The sequence below is a fragment of the Ciconia boyciana genome, chromosome 5 (assembly GCF_034638445.1).
Source record: "Ciconia boyciana chromosome 5, ASM3463844v1, whole genome shotgun sequence".
In the NCBI taxonomy this organism is placed as follows: domain Eukaryota; kingdom Metazoa; phylum Chordata; class Aves; order Ciconiiformes; family Ciconiidae; genus Ciconia; species Ciconia boyciana.
Window position 1 is genome coordinate 70,370,265 of NC_132938.1, and position 18,807 is coordinate 70,389,071.

The 18,807-nt window shown below is 38.8% G+C and overlaps 1 protein-coding gene across 7 annotated transcripts in view; it reads left to right on the top strand.

Annotated features, from left to right (window-relative positions):
• INPP4B (inositol polyphosphate-4-phosphatase type II B) overlaps positions 1–18,807 on the top strand; it is a 370,109-nt gene that overhangs the window by 106,355 nt on the left and 244,947 nt on the right. For all 7 annotated transcript variants that reach the window (XM_072862441.1, XM_072862442.1, XM_072862437.1 and 4 more), the window contains one exon: positions 10,701–10,785. In XM_072862441.1, the coding sequence (XP_072718542.1) occupies positions 10,701–10,785 (85 nt within the window). The remainder of the gene's footprint in view (positions 1–10,700; positions 10,786–18,807) is intronic.

Sequence of the window (18,807 nt, forward strand, 5' to 3'; positions counted from 1 at the left end):
CTAATTTTGCTGCTCTTACAAAGAACACAGACATGCCCGGTCCTGGCATGGATGCCAGGGCAGGTTAAAGGCAGAGCTGTGCTCTGGCATACCTTGTTACACCCCTTTGAGCTTGGGAGTGCTCTGGAGCGCTGCCATTCCTTTAGCCGCAAAAAAGCGAGGAGAGGACAAACAAACGCTGGAGGAGGAGTGAGGAAGTTAAAATGAAGAAGCTTAAAAAAGAATAAAAAGGCTTGTCTTATTTGGTTCTCTGTTTAGAAGCTGGTCAAGGGCTACCTGGAGACAATTTACGGGTGTGCTAGGAATTGTTTTGATCCTCTTAGGGACTATAGCTAATCACACAACACCCATCTCTTAGCACACTGAGTCTCGAGCATCTTGAAAAATATTCTGTTTGCTTCTTTCAAAAGCATTGTGCAGAAGATTAAGGCTCGGGGGGAAAATAATAGCTCGCTTTCAAATAAAAGTGAACATCACTATGGGCAGGTCCAAGAAATCAGAAGAGCAGGAGTTATCTTTACAATACATACATTGGATATATTAGCACTTACAGTTTATAATTAAAAATATTCAAACCACTTAATTTTTGCAATGTTTTTATTCCAATTTTTAATTCTAAAGTTGTGGGAAAAGTTGATAGCATATGGTGAATTTTGGATTCATTTTTCACTTTGGGAGAATCTTCAGGGGAAGACCTACTTCACCTACATTGAAAAGAAAGGTACTATGAAGAAAGGTATTTTGTTATGAAGGGGTAAAAGTCCATCCTGAGGCTGTCTCTTTGGAGTTCCGTGGATCATGAAGCTAAGTCTTGAAAAAAGTATGGTTCTCTGCAACAGTAATTTGCACAAGTTACTTGTTGGAGGTCAACCAATGGAATGAAATGTGGTCTTGTTTTTCTCTGCACTTGAAATATTTTTTAAATACCATTTTTTTGCTGCAATTTGTGTTGTCATTTATGATGTTCATATTTTAAATGTATTTGAATAACTGCATATGCAGCTTGTGCATCATTTAAATCAATGAATGATCTGTATGATCCCCGAAAACATCTTTCACTTCCAAGAGCGCATGCAGAATGATTATATAAGCATCTATATTTGTTTACTTTATATACACTTACATCCTTCATTTGCCTTTCAGTGTAGTTTTTTTCACCTTCTGATACAAATAATGCTGATCACTACATTGTAATAGGAGAGGGGAAGTCTAGCATGGGTAACTAGTTGAGTAAAATATAAGATCTAGAAACTACGACTACTTGGCCAGTTCTTACAGTGGAGTGCATCAGCAGGGATATGTGTTGAGGCTGGTACTGTCACGTGCGCATAAACGGCGAGAAGGTGGTGCCAAAGTGTTCTTATTTAAGGCTCATGTTTCACAAGAGCAGTGAAGTAACACAGAGGTAAGAAAGTTTGGATGGAGTTCATTGCATGCCTGCCACTCATGTGACCCCAATTCAGAATAAAGAGCAGGTAGTAAAGCCCCAAGAAAGTGCTTTTTTGAATTAATTAGGGAAATTAATAATTTAATTAAATTATGGCAATTGAAGGGTGATTGCTTTACAATGAGGGGTGTAAGTTACCAAATAAAATGACTTCAAGTATCTATTTCCCCTTCTTCATTTTGTCTATCAATTTGGATCATCTCTTGTTTAAACACTTTCTGACAAATAGGTACCCTGTTTTGGAATTAAATCAGAATTAAACATCTGGACTGCGAAAAGATTTCAAATCTGTGAGGAAAACATGAACTAGCTTAGGTAAAGGAAACTGTTCAAAATGTCACTTTCATAAAATTGTGTGGACCATTGTGCAAGGTTTCCTTTTGTTGGAAATAATCTATACCCAAGAGCGTGCAGAGGGGTCACAGTGCCCTACAATTTCTGAATTTCTTCCCGTCAGGATGCATTGGTCAGGCACACGGTGTAACTCTGTCCCCTCCCTGATACAGTTTAGTGGCATGCATCCTCTAGCTTTTCAGCAAGCAGTTTCAGACACACAAAGACCTTATGCTACCCTAATTTAGCTGGGACTGCTAGGGAGTCAAGGCAGTTGTTGTGGCTGTGGGCTGAGTGTATTATACCCAGCACACGCTCCTTTCCCTCCTTGTCCTTACTCATCAACTCTCTGTATCGCTCTCCTGTGCCTGTCACGTTTTGGAGACTGCCAACAGCAACCATTTCTGCTTGCTAGGGGTTTTTTTTTAGATAACCTTGTAGCTAAATTAATTTCAGCATGTGTTTAATAGCATAAGACTCAATGCAACCCAAAAAAGGTGTTTTTCTCACTTTCTTTATTGCAGGGGCTGCACAGCCCATGTTCAGACTCTGTGGCAGGGAACCGTTGTTCCCAGTTGTCTACTCAGCTCCTGGGGTTTTGGCCACTTACTACTTCCTTGCATGCTGAAATATACTCTCATTCATGACAGTGGTCTTCCCTCCACCCCCCATCGCAAGCGGGACTTTGTATTGCCTATTGGTCCTATTTCAGTGGTTCCCTGGTGCCCTCATTCTAGAAGTCCTGTGTCATGTTTGTTCTTCTCAATACCAAGGGGAATATGTAGCCACGGAGTGCAGTACTTGTCATCATACCCTCATTCTTCAATCCTTTGGCAATCAGAGTTGGTAAAATCTTGCTCAGCAGAGTTTGCCAGAGGACTAACAGATCTATATGTGTGTCCCCTTTCCACCGAGATCAACTTGGGCCTGGCTACTGGTGCTTGAAATGCTTCTATTTTTGCGCTTTCTCACGTGTTAAAGTCAAATAGCCAGAACTGTCCTGGCATTAAATATGATGTTCCTTTTAACTGGGTCTTGCCAGCACAGTGTTGTTTGGGCTGAAATTGGTACTGAATGGAAATGACCAAATAAAGCTTGTTAACCATTCCTGTAGGACTTTTGTTCTCATGTAGGGAGTGCAATAAGTACATCTATTGATTTTTTAAATTTTTTTTAAATTTCTTTTTTTTTTAATAGCTTACAACTGGAAATTGTTACTTAAAAGGAAATCATAGTATGTTGGCTACCGATAAACTTATTTTATGCATCCTAAGTATCAAGAGGAACTCGTCATCTGTTGTTAGTCAACTGTACCAAAACCAGTAGAATGTTTCTTTTCTTGAACATTTCAGTGAAATATTTTTCTTCCTCTAGCAGAAAATAAAATTGCATTCTTCTGAAATCTTTCTGCAAGCTAGATTTTACCCTGCAGAGGTACGTATACCTCCCTGCATCAATGAGGCATAATGAACTTGGCAGAGAATTCTTCCCCAAGGAGTGGTTGGTGGTCTCCTGTCATTCTCAGTCCTTGGATTTCCTGAGGGAAGGGAGTAATTTATATAATCAGTTATTTCATCTGAGCCTTTTTTAATGCGAGAGATGTAAGCTCTTGTGACTCAAATTAACTTCAGCAAGGAAATTTTGGTTGCATCTCTTTCACAAGAGTGGTGTTACCACCTCAAGATTTAAGGAGTTACGGCCCTGAAAAATTAAGAGTTTGGCTTAAAAATCATGCACATCTTTTAAAAAGCACCAAAAAGATCTCTGGAAACCTTGTGTTTAGCGTGCTTGGGGTGTGGTTTTGTTGTGGGTGGGTGATTTGGTGTTTTTGTTTTGTTTTGTTTTTACTTCTTTTCCCCACCTGCAGGAAGCCTGAGATTTAGAATAAAAGGTTGCAATATTGTGGCTCCAGGAACTGAGAGTTACTGAAAGTTATGCAAGATGTTGAGACTTGCAATAAAATGGTAAAAATTGTAAGAATTCTTAACAGTGGAAAGAAAAATCCTTCATTGTCCACTTTTAAATATCCAAAGATAATGCTTTTTACATCCACACAATACTTATAGCAGTAACGTTTTTGTATTCTGCATTCCTTACTTCCCTGGTACTGCTGAAACTGGTAAAAGCTGTAATTAAGCTGTCATACCTAATTTTAAAATACAGTTAACATTTAATTCTTATTTTAAGCTATTTTTTAAGTAAAAAGGCAATATATTGGGAACCGAGCCAGAGATTAATAACACGTTTTTTAAATGACGGCCAAAAAGTGCAGAACAAAGGGGGAGAATTTTTTTTTAAAAGTATATTATCCAAGGTATGTGTTGTGATACAGCACTGGAGTCTCACACCAAAATATAACTTTGAAAAACTTAACTAATTCGTATCTGAACTGTACATAATTAACTTTTTAGGTAGGAAGGGTTATTTGAGATTGTTTCAAGCTGTGTGTAGAATGCAGAAAGTGTTTAATTTTCATTTTTAAATTATGCTCGTGCATAATAAACTGAGTGAATGTGGGGTGTGAATTAAGAGAATGTGTATTTGCACATTATTATTATTACTACTAATGCGTTTTGAAACTGAAAAGAAAATTACTATTGGTTAGGTTATTCACATTTGTTAAAGGTAATAGTCTATTAGAAGTACTTGTCTGTTCTGCAGGATTTGTTCAGTGACATAAGTCAACAACATTTTCCAGAGTGAATGCAGCTTAGCAGTATTATATTGTCAGCATGAAGTTGGTATCTGGTAGCATTGCATGACAGATTAATCACAGGGGGCAGGGAATTTTTTTGAAAAAGATAATTTGAGTATCTTTCAGTGAGCTGACAGTTTGTAAAGGTTGTTGCAATGAACTACCAGGTTACAGCCTGTCTGGAATAATTGAAGCACCTCATCAGATGCCCAGGAAGCATATTCTTCCTTATCACGTGGCTTGGGTTGTAGGCTTTGTGATACTTAATAGACAGAGGGTGGGAATATTAATATGGCAGAAGAATACATAATATTAAAGGAGATTTCAGATTGTTGAATACTGCTTGCCAACTTTTAAAGGGGTGTTTTTAATTCTGCAAATTATATGCTTGCATATGTCATGCAGTCATTTGTTAATACCTCGCTATTAGGACAGTGTATTTTGATCTATTTGGTAATGGACATATTGCTGTAGAACTACATTGTACCAGCCTACATTTTAAGACTATTAGCTTTTCTATTAGTGAATGAAATTACCCTGACAAATCCTGTTGCTTTTTTTTGTTCATATATATGTAAAAAAGCTGTGCTTTAACTGTGGAGAGATGAACCTTATCTGTGCTAACGCTGAAATAGCAAACGTAGGTGGTAATGTTTATAGCGTAGTCAGAAGCACGACCTGAGCACATGCATACATTATTGAGCTAGTATCAATCTGACTGGCTCATTTCCCAGTATCAGTGAAATTGTAAAAACTCTGGATCATAGGCAAGTTGTACAGCTTGTGCCATTTTTAATGCCATTAGGACTTTGCTGCTGTCAGAGCTAGTTAGGTTAACACTAGGCTAGCGTTAATACTGTTATATGTTGCGTATGTGTTGCAGATCTTTGGTTGCACTGTAGCCATGCCAAGAGATAGCGGCCACGTCATCAGGCCTATTCATTGTCTTCTAGCTCTCCTCCTGGAAAGCCAGCCTTCGGTAGGAGTCTGAGACTGAGATTTTCTGAGCCAGGTTTACACAGTCGGGATGTAGGTACATGGTGGAACTAGGGAAGAGTCCCTAATGAGGAGTAGGTTCTCAAGGTTTCCATTCTTGCAAGTTAGGCACTTAGCCTGTATATCACTGAAAGCAGCCTTGTAGGTACCCAAATACCTGGTCTTTCAGATTTCCTCAGTCACCAACTTTTCCTCTAAGGCTTCTAGTGAAGGTGTTAGATATGTCTTCTAATAAGTGGTGGACAGTGATGACTTTGCAGTTTGGGGGAGAGATGATATGGGTTCAAAATAATTTGATAAACTTCACCTGCTGCTACCAGTCCCTTCAGGAAAACTCCTCTATTGCAAATATTTTCTTGAATAGCAAGCAACAACTGAAACCAACTCTCATCATTCGCATTTTGAAAGCATTTTCATTGGTTTTGTTCCCTAGCATAGTCTTTTGTGTTACTTCTGTGTCACTATAATTTTGTCCAGTTTAGTTATGGTTTGTTACCTTTGTGTAAAATTTCTGTCTTTAACTTGTTTTTATCATGACAATACTTATAAATGCAGGCAGAAAATAACTGATTTGAAAAGCATGATAAGTAGATTGGTGTATGTAGCATCCCTACTCTATAAGGCTTTCAATTTAATTATTTCAAGTTTGCAAAAATAAGCTTTTAAAAAAAATAAACTGTGACATTCACACACAGAGCACCTCCCTACCCCTGCCCCCAGTTGACTGTGGAGGCTTTTTATAATGTCTTATTAGAAGAGTTTTTACTTTCTGTAGTGTTTGTTTTTTCTACAATGCTATAGCTTTACTTTTCTACTTACTGTTTTAACACAGAGGAATTGCTTGGAATGTCACTTCTAATTTTAACTGTCAGTTTAGTTCTTGACTTGATATAGCTAACAGTAGATTTTTTTTTTTTTTCCCCTCTCCCTACAGCAACAAATCTCCTATTGTAAAACCCTTTCATAATGACACACTTTCTCCCCCCCCGCAATGGTACATCAAGTCAGATCTACAGGAATGCAAAAATAGCTCAAACATGCCACTCTGACAATTTTAAAAGTTTCTCAGTGCTTTCATTTTTTGAAAGCTTTTTTTTCTCCCCAGTCCAAAGAAAAATGGCAGGCTGGAGCCTGCAATAATGTAGTTATAAATTCCAGTTACAAGGTAAGTTACAAATTCGGTGCAGATAGTTAGAAACAACTGAAAAAAAGTACCAATGTAATTTCAAATACTGTGTGCTTCCCTCACTGCTGTAGAATGTGGTTTTGGTTTTTACGCTTTTTAATTGCAAAAATGCTATATTTTATGCTATCAGAAAACCTCTCTATGCAATGTATACTTCAGATTGCTCATGAATCTGGAGCTAGGTACTTGACTGATGATTGCCAGTTTAGTATCAGTAAGCTTCCTTTACATTAAATGGAGCTGTGTGCAATTATGTAGGTATGAATATGCAGTTAGCAGACACCTGCTCATGTGTTTTGGTACGACTATCTCTTATTTCCGTTTTAGGCATGGACTCCACAGAAACGGGGATGTCTTCACTATGATTTGAAACTCACGACAGTTACAGTAGACAGTAGTGTATTTAGTAGTACACTACGATGGATTTACAACAGCGTACTGATAGCTAAGCTTGGCCAATCATTGGGCAAAGTGAATTGAAAGAGTTTCTGCTAATTCTAGGTTTTGGGCACTCTTCTACTTTAGTGGTTTTACTAGGCTATTTAAGTTAGATTTACGAATCATTGAATTTCTTCCTCAAATCAGTGTTTTAAAACAATTTCCTGACCTGGGGGGTGGTGGGGTGGGTTCTGCTGCCTGTAGACTTTGTCAGGATTTTAAGAAAGTTGTAATAGTTCAAGGCCTAGTTGCTGTTTGGCATTTGGATTGTTCCAGTAAGCTTTTTATAACAATTATCCAAAATTACCAATGGTAGGAAGAAAAAAAAAATATATTGGATTGTAACACATTTTACAGATCTGATTTTGATCCTATTTGCCATGCATAAAGACCAGATAATTAAAAGTTACCCTTTTATTAAAATCAAACCTAGAAAAATAAAATAATAGCTAGTCCAAATAAGCTCATATTATGCTCTTAAAGTAAGAGAGAAATTTTGGATCTCTTCAGATACTGAAAAACGAAGCTGATCTCTATCAGATACGCATAATGGTTCCCTTGATTACAATTTTGTCGTTTCATTTGTAAATAAACTTCTTGTGCTCTGTCTGTCACACAAAAAGCTAACAGCTCATCTAAATGATGAAAAGTCTGCAATAATAGTAATTCTGAAGGTCTTTTTCTTCAGTTTTGTGTCAGGATGTGAGAGATGTTTTGCGGCAACATGTACTTTCTTTTCTGGCAGCCTTATGCTCTTTCATCATTTTTTCTTCTTGTTTCCCTTCTTGTTCCCTCTCACATACAGAAAACATAAATGTACGTCCTCTGATCACTGTACTTGATTGTGTATCTTGGAAAAGCATTCAGATTCATTTGAAGTCGCAGCATTGTTTCATTCCAGCTTCCACTAGTGTAGGGAATGGAGTAACTTGTCTCTAAAGAGGCTCTTGTGCTGCAGAATCTGCTGTCTTAAAATGCAGAAAGCTTGAAATACTCTGAACCATCTCCTCTTGTGTTTCTTGTTACTGTTGTATGTCAACTGCATTGTGAGACAAACCTTACTAATACAAATGCTTGTTAATTTTTTGATAGTTATTTTTTGCTAACCACTTGCCAATTTCTTTGTATTATACATATGCCTTGCATATACAAATCCGAACATCAAGCCTTTAAGTCTTGGCAACTATAGCAAGCTACATGTGATTCTTCATCCCTGGCCTTTCCAAATACCTGACTTGCCTGAAAGCCATGCAACAAGGAGTTGCTTCTCTTCATATACTGACAGGCTTCCACTTACTGCAGATACATGTTTTGGAGGAAACGTTAAGTCTAGGGAGTTGTCATGTTTGCATGTTTCATCTGTAGGGCATGAATATCCATTGGAGGATACCAGAGGAACCACTTTCTGTAGGGATGAAAAGGGGAAAAGCTGTTAGAATTGATTGACTGTTTTTTGGACAGAGACTGGGTAGGAGTCTTTCATGGATAAGAGTCAACAGCCGAGTGTTGAATTGTCTCAGACCTTTGTTAACTTCTGAAATAAACCCCTTCTTTTGGTCATATCTGTTCTGAAAGATTGCCAGCTCTTGAAGGAATCAGGCTGCGTTATCCACTTTTCAAGTGAGGATTATCTGGGAGACTGTATCGGTATTGATATCTTGCTTCAAAATCTAAAGAATTAAAATAGGTATCAGCATCATTGCAGTGGAGAACTCTTCCTAATTAGTCTGCTGTTTGTTTTTTGAACTCTTATTGCCTATTTTCCCAAGCTGCCTTTAGCTGTTTCTCATAAAGACTTCTTGTATTTAATTTCCCTGGTAGAACCTTAAAGAATGCCTCACTCAATAGCACCTGCGAATTGCCGCTGGGTTACCATGTATGCTCGACTTGCTGGATTCTATAAATAAAAAAGTTCCCAACGTAGCACTTGTATTTATCCTAAAACTCACTGCACTGTTTCACTACTTTCTCCCTTTTTTTTTTTAAACAATCAATTAGCTGTTTTTCAGTCTACAGGACAATACGTCCCTTTTAGACCAACCCAGCCTGAACAATATTTCAAAGAAGTCAATGTACAAGTGGTTTCTAGATAAGTCTGATTGCTTTTTCTTAGTCTATTAAACCTCTCTTGACTTCTGGCATATTTCAATGTAATATAATGTGCTTTTTCCCTGCACCTCTGTTTTATTTTAACCTTTTGTCACCTTTGGATGTCGGTTTGTGCTTTGATAACTGGGTTTGGAGTATTCATTTAATAAGTGGTAAAAGATGGGAGGGAGGGAATAAATGTAGACTTTCTCAAGGAAATCCTTGTTAGACTTTCTGAAATGTCACCCGTTTGTTACTTGTCAGTCTTACTGTAGTCTTATAGTCTTACTGTATTAAATTTTCCCTTTTTTGCTCATGAAAGACAATGGTATTACTAGGTAAGTAAAGGGTCTTTTTGTGAGAAAATGTAGGATCAAGCCATGCATTTAAAAATGAACGTCAAACTCTTGGCAAAAAGTTTGAGTCTGATTCTGGCAGGCCAAATAACACAGTGTAAATGCAGAGAAAGAGGTAGACAAGAAAACGTCTGTTAGGCAGGGGTTATAAATATGAACTTTTTAATGAAGTAATTCATTAAGTGCCAAATATGTGGAACTAAAGTTCAGGCTTTTGGTAAAATTGGTCTACAATATGAAAATTTTTTCATCTTTAGGATCACTTGGAATAGAGAAGTACCTGAGGAAGGAATGTTAAAATAAGAATTTACATTAGTCCCTGCAGAATCTCACTGAAGTAGAGAATGGGCTCTGTGACATTCATGTTGGGAACCTGCAATGAGAAAGTGTATGGGTGCATGTTCTAAGGGTTATTTGTTCCCAGATGTTGGGGACAAAAAATGAATAATAAAAGTTTTAAGGGAAAAAGATTAATTCTGAGGAAGTGATTGATAGCTTCACTCTTCTGAAAAATGAGTCACGCTTACTAAACTAGAAGAAGAGTCTGCATCTTCTCTGCAGAGCACTCTCAACAAATGATAGTGGTAATTTGAACTCTGCAATAGTGGTATTGCACTCTGCAATAGGTCCGTATCACTTAATGTCATTTGAACTGCGTAGCCGGAGACAACATTCAAAGTTTCAAGTGATAATAAAGAAATCCCTTTCAAATGAAAACTGAAGAGAAATGCCTACTGTAAGACTGCATGTTATTTTGTTCACTTGAAAGTATCCTACTCTTTGAATAGAATCCAACATTTGATTCAGCCTTATTAGTAAGTATGGAAGTTGGAATGAGCTGGGCTTGCCCAATTTGCTTAGGAATGATGTGGCACCTAAACTTTTGACTACCTACCGTATGAACAAAACCCCTAACTACTGAGTTCCCTTTTCCTTAGTTTCCTGCATAGTCTTTTCTAACAGTTTATTCCCATTATAGCTCATTGAGCTGAAGTAGGCTGGCACAGATCAGTAATTAAAGAATGCCTGTATCCATCTGCCTAGTGACTGTTATGCTTTGTTGTCTTTATATCTACACGTTGCATTGGCTGTGAACAGCCAAACAGAAGGACTTCCCAGTCAGGTTCCAAATCCTAATGTTTTGTCATCTTTGTATCACAGAGTTCTGAAGCCTCTGAAGTGGTAATCCTGGAGCGCTGCTGGATTGTGGAGTTCAGGAGTAAAACAGATGTTTCAATAGTTCTCAGTAAGTAAGACACTGCTCAGTATGTGCAGTGTGAATTTTTTTTATTTCTGTCAACAAAAATGACAACAAAAAAACCCCAAACTACCCAGACATTGAAACTTTGTTAAAAACTTAGCTAAAATATTTCCTGTTGTCTGTTAGATGCATATATCTAAATACTGCTTGACTCTGAATTCATGCCTAAAATGAAAATCCTAAAAGCTGTTGTTTCACTTTTTCTAAAATCAAGTGAAAGTCATATGTCATCTTTTTCCTCTGACAATAAATAGAAGCTTGAGGTTCTGTTTTGTTAGGTATTATGGACAATATGGGTTTTATCTTGATGCATAGCCAATTCATCTTATTCTTGAATGATTAATCATTTCCAACGTGCCTATTAAATGAGGGATTTCCTGTTTTTTTTCTCACCTCCTATCAACTCTTCATTAATCAAATTGTTAAAAAAAGTAGAAAATATCAGTTATTTCATAGAAATCAGAATCATTATTTTAGTGGAAAGATTTTATTTGGAGAAAATGCTGACATAAAGTTTGCTATGCAGGAACAACTCAAATAGCCATTGTGTTAGAAATTTTTTATGACGTGGATTCTTTCTGATACCACTGCGGAGTTTTGAAATCCTTGGATCAATTTTCCATTTTCTGTTAGCTGTAATGGTCTAAGAGCAGTTTGGGTAGGCTAGTAAAACTAGCTACAGGGGAAAAAAGGTTATGCTGCATTTGTGGGCTTGATGGCTAGCTTTACATGTAGTAGAAGTTCCTACCTTCTTTTTTAATACTCACCAAAATCTCCAGTCCACTTCAAGGAAAATGTTGCATTAATTATGCTAACTTTTGTCCTCACCTGCTGAAGTGATTCTTAGTGTTTGGTCACATTTGAGAAGGCAGTGACTTAAAATGTAGTCATTGTGGGTTTTATCCTTTTCTGGGTAGTATTCTGGGGAATAGCTCTAATCCTGCATCTTTAGTAGTGGAATTAAATCTTGTGTCTTGTGCCTGATGTGGAGGCACTGCATCAAACGACTTCTTTCTGGATTTGGAAGCATAGCTTTGCCGAACTATAACAGCTGAATGATTACCATTGACTCTCAAATTGACACTTTTCTAATTATGTCCTTATTGAGTCCAAATCATTGATTGGTATCATCAGCTTTATGAGGTGGTGATGTTACAGTTTGAGTATAAATACAGTCATGTCATTTCCCTTCTGGCACTTCTTTTACACTGCTTGAATGTAATGCAACTGAACTGAACCAAGAATACAGTTGTAATTGCTGACAGGACTCTTTCAATTAGCTTTGAAGCCTGCAAACAGGACAGTTTCTGTGGCAGTGAGACTGGCAGGTTTTAAGTCCAAAAGCTGGGGAAGTAGACAACAATGAATACTGAGTAAGCACTTCGGGCTGCCTGTGGAGAAAAAGAAACTATGAATATGTGTGGAGGAAGAAATACGCTTGCATAGTTAGGAACTGAAATTGCTAGCTGAGAGACAGGCTTTCCAAAGCAAAGGTTTTGAAGGTCAGTAGTGTGGTTAGAGGTAAGGGTGGCATTCTGACCAGCCTCTAAAATCATGTTAAAAAGAAAAGAGGAAACAGTACAGAAAACTCCAGGTATGCAGAGCCAACAAATGATGATGAATGTCTGGGGTGTGAGCAAAGGAATACAACAGGAGACAGAGGAAGAGACAGACAGGTAGAAGAGAATTGGATTTCAGGCTTGGCAGTTTTCCTGTGCTGGAGAACAAGGACAACAGCCTGGCTGATGATTTGTTGGATGGGAAAAGAAAAAGAAAGCCAGACTATTATGACGTATTAGAACAAAAGTGAAGACAAATGAAGATGATATATTGTGTACTGAGTGAGGATAAAATACTGAAAGAAGTGAAATAATAGTCCATGTACTGTAGGAGAGAACAAAATTCAGAAGACAAAAGGGAGGAGAAAAGCAAAACTCGGTAACTAAGAAGAGAGATCTTCGTCAATGGGGGCTTCGATCATGAAAAACTAGTCGCGTTGTCACAAGAATATAGCCATTGGCCATTGGGAGCTAAAAAAAGCTCTAAAATGTGTATCTGGGGCTTTAAAGGATTCAGGTGGAAGCAGGCTAGGAGGACATACCTACTCTCACAATGTCAAATTCCTTGTGGAACAGACAGAGGAGAGCTGTGCCAGAACACAGCAGAGGCTCCAAGGAAGGAGACAGAGTTGATCTGTGAGATTTAACTTGTGGTGTGGCTGGGAAGGGACATTTTCTTCATCTTGCAGGCTGCAAGACAAAGAAAATCAGCTGGGGCTTCAACTTGGAACCATGAGGGGGGTGTTTAGAGTGAGCTTTTGGCCAATTGTCTCCATCTTTCTCTGAGTGGTGGGCTGAATCCTAGGAGACGTGAGTAAGAGTGAGAAATGGAGATTAACTGGGGTATCTAAGAAGAGAACGTAATAAAGGGCAGTGGAGTAAACATGGAGGGAAAAATAAGGATGTTTTCATGCAACATCTGGTGATACTGGGGAGCTGATCATCGCCTCAGGGTGGTGTGGGCACTGAAACATAAGGAGAGTACGGAAGAGGTCAGGCAGTCGCAGCAGATAATCCTGTCAGTGCTTCAAGTGTAGTGCTTCCAAAGCAGCCTAGCTCAAAAGGTTTCGAAGCGGACCATGAAAGGAAACAGAAGGATTTGTTAGGTGAACTATCGCTCTGTATGTGGCTGGCTGCTTGCATGCCCTTGTAACATGAACTAGTTGCTGTTAGCAGAACAGATCAGACGCTGGTGTGAGATGGATCTGATTGAATGTGGCAGTTCACAAGAGTGTGATTCATTCCTGAAATCCCGGAAGGTGCGATAAGGAGAGCATTTCAACCCTTTTGCCCAAAAAGATCTTAAACCAGGAAGTTTCCTGCTGCTGTGCACTGAAATGTTTGAGCAATGCAATGTTAACTGCCTTGCCTTGGATTCTCCTCAGGAATAACCAGCATGTTTGCACCTTGTACAATACAGGCAGGCATCATAGCCTCACCAGACACAGGAATATATAACCGTAGTTATTTAGAGAATAGCTATGTCTGTGCTGGACCTAGGAAACCCTGTGGTTACTCTACTGGGTTTATGAGCCCAGGTGCTGGCAGTGAGGGCTGCAGGGTGGCCTCTGTCAGGCGTGGCTGGGGCTGCCCTGTCCTGGGCTCAGCAGGTTCTAGCCGGCTCCAAGCAACCCACCGCAGGGTCCTGCTGGTGGTGCCTTGGAGAAAGCATATTCCAGAAAGGGTAAAATGCTGCCCAGCAGTGAGGAGCGAGGAAGAAGTGCAAGAAACAACCCTGAGAGCAGATGGAGGGGAGGAGGTGCTCCAGTTGCCTGAGCGGAGATTCCGCTGCAGCTCCTGGAGTGACCCCAGTGGAACAGGTATTTCCCTGCAGCCAGTGGAGAGACCACGCTGCAGCCAGGGGTAAAGTGTGAGGAGGAAGGAATAGCAGAGAGGAGCTGTTATGGACTGACTGTAACCACCCCAGCCCTCAAACCCCCATGCTGCTCAGGGTGTGGAGAAGGTAGAGGAGTGGGGAGTGAATTTGAGCCTGGGAAAAAGGGGGGAGTGGAGGGAGGGAAAGGTCTTTGTTTCTTCCAAGTCAGCACTATTTTAATTTGCAATAAATTAAAGTATTTTTCCCGTAAGATGAGTCTGTTTTGCCCATGATGTAATTGGTAAGTGGTCTCCCTGTGTTTATCTCATTTATACCTGCTGCTTCTTTTCTCCCCCAGCCGTGTTGAGAAGGGGGAGTGAGCGGCTGGGTGGGTGGCTGGCAGCCAGCCATGGTCAAGACACTAGGGTTAATTTGCATCAGGCATTTTTCTTTAAGAGTTTTATCCACTTCCAAATGTGTCAGTATTTGAGCAGAAGATGCAAAAAGATAGGCAACCAGGAACAAAAAGTTGTGTTTAATGTTGGTAGGTTTTGGTCACTGTTATGTTTCTCTGGAATAAGGCAATTAGAGCTATGTGGCTAGATGTTTGAACCTGTCCCAAGAGCGATCTGAAGTTGACCACTGTGTTGTACAGAGCCTCGTGTGCGTGAGAGCAAAGAACTCTGCCTCTTTTCCTCCACGTGATGTTGTACAACACAACATTGGAATGAACCCAAGAGACACAGGCACAATGAAATCAAATCAGATGTGAGAGACAGCATTTAAGGACTGCCTTCTCTTGATCTGTAAATCTTTTCTGTTTTTCAGGACAAAAGATTCCTTTAAAGACTGTATTAATTGCATTACTGTGTGTGGTCCCTTAGTGAGAACTAGGGACGTAAGAGCTCTAACATCCGGGTAGGGCTGGTGAGGCGTGAGGAGGAAGGGAGAGAACAGAGGAAGAAGACGGAGCTTTTGATGCAAGGTCACAGTCATTTAAAACATATTGCAGTGTATGAGGCAAAAAAAAGGCCTGCATATAGGAATACCCTTAAGATGGCAAGCATTCCGTTTTGCCATTTGTAGTATGTAAGCCACTTAACTTGGAGCTTTTTGTTTCCTTCAACAGTAGTGGCTTGGAAAGGCAGGTCTTTGTCGCTCCCTGTTTTAGAGACAGAATAACTGAGGCGTATGCTAAGGTTACTCTTGCAGACCTAGGCAGAGAATCCAGATCTCTGAATCCTGCCGTTTTTAAGGTAGATGGATGGTCCAGCCAGTGATGTGATATACTTCCTTTCAGCAAAAGCAGTCTACTGCTTTGCGAAGGCTGCACTTATACTTTCGGTGAATGCTGCAGTATTTCTGTTCGGTGATCTTGAGATACCATTGTGGTATTTAAATATTTGTGTGGTCTGCCTTGCTTCCAGCGTAGGTGTGGTATTTATTTAATGAAAGGGGAGAAGCAATGTGGCATGTGTGAAAGCCTGCAGGTATTAAAAGAAACGAAGTAGTCAACCTGGGGTATCATGCTATATTAATTTCCAATACCTCAGGCTCTTTGTGAGCTTCTGTGAGGACTTAAATGGAGATTATAATGGTAACTTACATAAGTTTATTCCAGCATTGCAAAATAAAAAAAAAACAACACTGAAGATAAAATTTTTAATTAAATTCTTTATCTTTGATTGAAAATTTAACTTCCAAAGGAAGATTAACATAGTATCATGAGTAACCATGGGATGATTTCATCACTACTAATTTGAACATGAAATGCATCAGCATATAGAATTCAGTCAGCTTTGTGAATTAAAAGCCTCTGATGTCTGTATTAGAAATATCCTGCGGATATAATTTACGTATCAAAGCTTCCGTTCTACTTTTGTTACAGCATATGGTGGTTAGCTGTGATGGTGCTTTATATTTTAGAGTGGCAGTGGCTCATTGATATTCTCAACCATTTTCCACTGCTGAGGTAGCAACTGAGAATTACGTTTTGCTAGTGCATGTGAAAAAAGAGAGACAACCTTTAACCTTTTTGAACTCTCTTACTTTGCATATTGGCATAGGAGGAAAAATAGTGATCCTCTAGAAAAGGAGAAGGTGTCACCCTGGACATTGACCATGTGCTTTGTTTTTATTTAAATCCTACCAGTAAATCTCTTTTTTACCCTGTTCGACATGATTTTATGCTTATAACTCTCATTAATGAAAATAAAGCAAGCCATAGAGTATCAGTCTTCCTGTCACTTTTACATGTTTAGTAAAATAAAACTATAAAGCTTTCTTAAGAAAAAAATGAAAATTAATAACAAATGAAAAAGCATTAAAACCAAAGTGTTTTCCCTCTACCCTTGGAAATGTGTTTGGTTTATTTTATTATTTTATATTTTAAAAGCCTTTCCATGAAACTGCAGTCTTTTGAAAGGCAAGGGTCAACTCCAATAACTGCCTACAGGTTTTTTGGTGACTCAATTATTTCTGACTTCACAGAACCCCAGGTTTCTGTGTAAGAGATTATGATTAAAGTTACAATCAAGTACACTTTAAAAATTAAGAGGGACATCATTAAGACATTTTTAACAATAAATTTGTTTTCATTTTAAAAACAACTGAAATATCAAAGTACTTGCAGAGAAAAGAGGCAGTTGCTATTGTTAAATTGAAAAACTTGGGAGATTCAAGTATTATTGCAAAGCAATGGGAACAAACAAAAGTTATTTGAGGATGATGGAACTAACACCAAAACACACTTCTGACTTTAGACAGTTGGGTTAGAGTAGGAAAAGCTTTCCAGTGCCACTGGGGATATCTCAGCTTCTCTTTGTTCTGTTTCCTTATTTGACAGCAGTCCTGTTTGAGCAAGGAGGTTGATTTCTTTATTTGAGTTGCAGAAGTCCTATGGGACCATAACTTTCTATGCTGGCTTCTGTGGGAGAAAGTCTTGTTGAGATCATGCTTCAGTAAAAGAGTTGTTGGTGAAGAGAGTCCTGATCAGAAGAGGCTCTATGAACAGACATGTTTGCTTTCTGCTATCTGCTTCCTCAGCTCTTGCCTCCAATTGAGTCTCTGATACTGAAATAGGGAAAAGAAGCAAGGTGGCAAGCTGCTGGAAGGGCCGCTAAGCTCCTGCTAGTGAGATATCCCCACTTAAGTAGGTGCCTGAAGTAGTATATCCACTGGACTACATTAGCTTTCCCTAACGTCAATGTAAGTGATGTCTCAATGTCTGCCTACTTTGTGTGTTGAGGGACGGGAAGTCAAGGGTTTGAATGCAGTTATACACTGTGGAAGTTGGGCAGTTTCTAGACTACAAAACTTTCCTTCAAAATGTGTGTGTAGCAAAGCTACTGGCCAAGTGGATGTGAGTTTGTATAGTCCCAAGTGCTACATCCACCTGCTGTAGAGCAAACACAGAATGCTCTGCTACCGAATCTATTCCCACAGATCTCACCAGTGATGCCTCAGTGTTAGCTTGATTTTGCAGCATTATCCAAGTGCCAGTTGTGTTATCCAAGTGTCAGTGCTAACATTGAGAGACCACTTCATGCATTAGAACTAGTAATATTTGGCCTTTTTTTTTTTCTTCCTTTTTTTCCCTCCTGAGGCTAATAGCTGTGACCACTAATTTATTTTCAGCTGGACAGTTCAAAACCAAACTAAGTGTCGAGAAACAAGAAGAAACATTTTGATAGCTGGTTATTTATTGCAATTGCAGACTAGTGTTTATGGCGAATGTGAAGAGTATGTCTGGCCTCACACATTTTTAGATTTGCTCTTGTAGTAATGGAAGTAGTATAGTAGCAGTAGTCTTGCTTTTAAGCACTCTGATAGGTTCCAGGAAACAAATGAGATACCTTGGGAACAACTGAGGGCAACGCTTTGTAAAATGTTGATTTAGATAGATATTGATTTCAATTAGATATATACAAATCTATTGTCAGGAGAAACACTATCAGGTAACTGTAGGTTACATCAATATCCCAGTGTCTGATCTCAGAATCTTTCTCTTTCTTTGTGTTTTTTTGAGTTTATGCAAACTATCAAACGGGCCTATGTTGGTTCTTGTAGCTATGTAGAACTTCTTCAGTTCAAGAAGAAAAAGATATAAAGATAGAACCATATACCATTTTGCTTTGAATTTAGGGCTAGTAAGTTGAATGTTTGTTTTGCAAAGAAAACAATTGTGTTTAACTGTGTGAACGTCTTCCCTGGGCTTATGCTACTGAACTTGAAACCCCACCGGGCATGTCCAGCACTAAGATGAAAATTACTGTTCTGCTATTGCAGATTCCAAAGTAGATAGAAATTTTTCTTAGTATTGTATGTTCTTAAATCTTACATGTCCTCTTATTCAAAAGTTATATCATAACAGTAAAACTCGGAATGCATACCAGATAAAGAACTGGTCTTGCTGAAGTCAATAGTAAATGTTCTCAAAAGGTCAGGATTTTTTTCCAAAACTAACTCACAGTAACTCATGTCAGCAATAACAGCATAACAAAGCATGCTTGTGTACTTGTATTTTCTACAGTAACTCCTTAGTTGTAAAGTATAAAGTGCTTTTGTCCACCCATGAAACACTCATGTGTTTAGGATGTTTCAGTACAAATATAATTCTGCTGCTATGTCCGC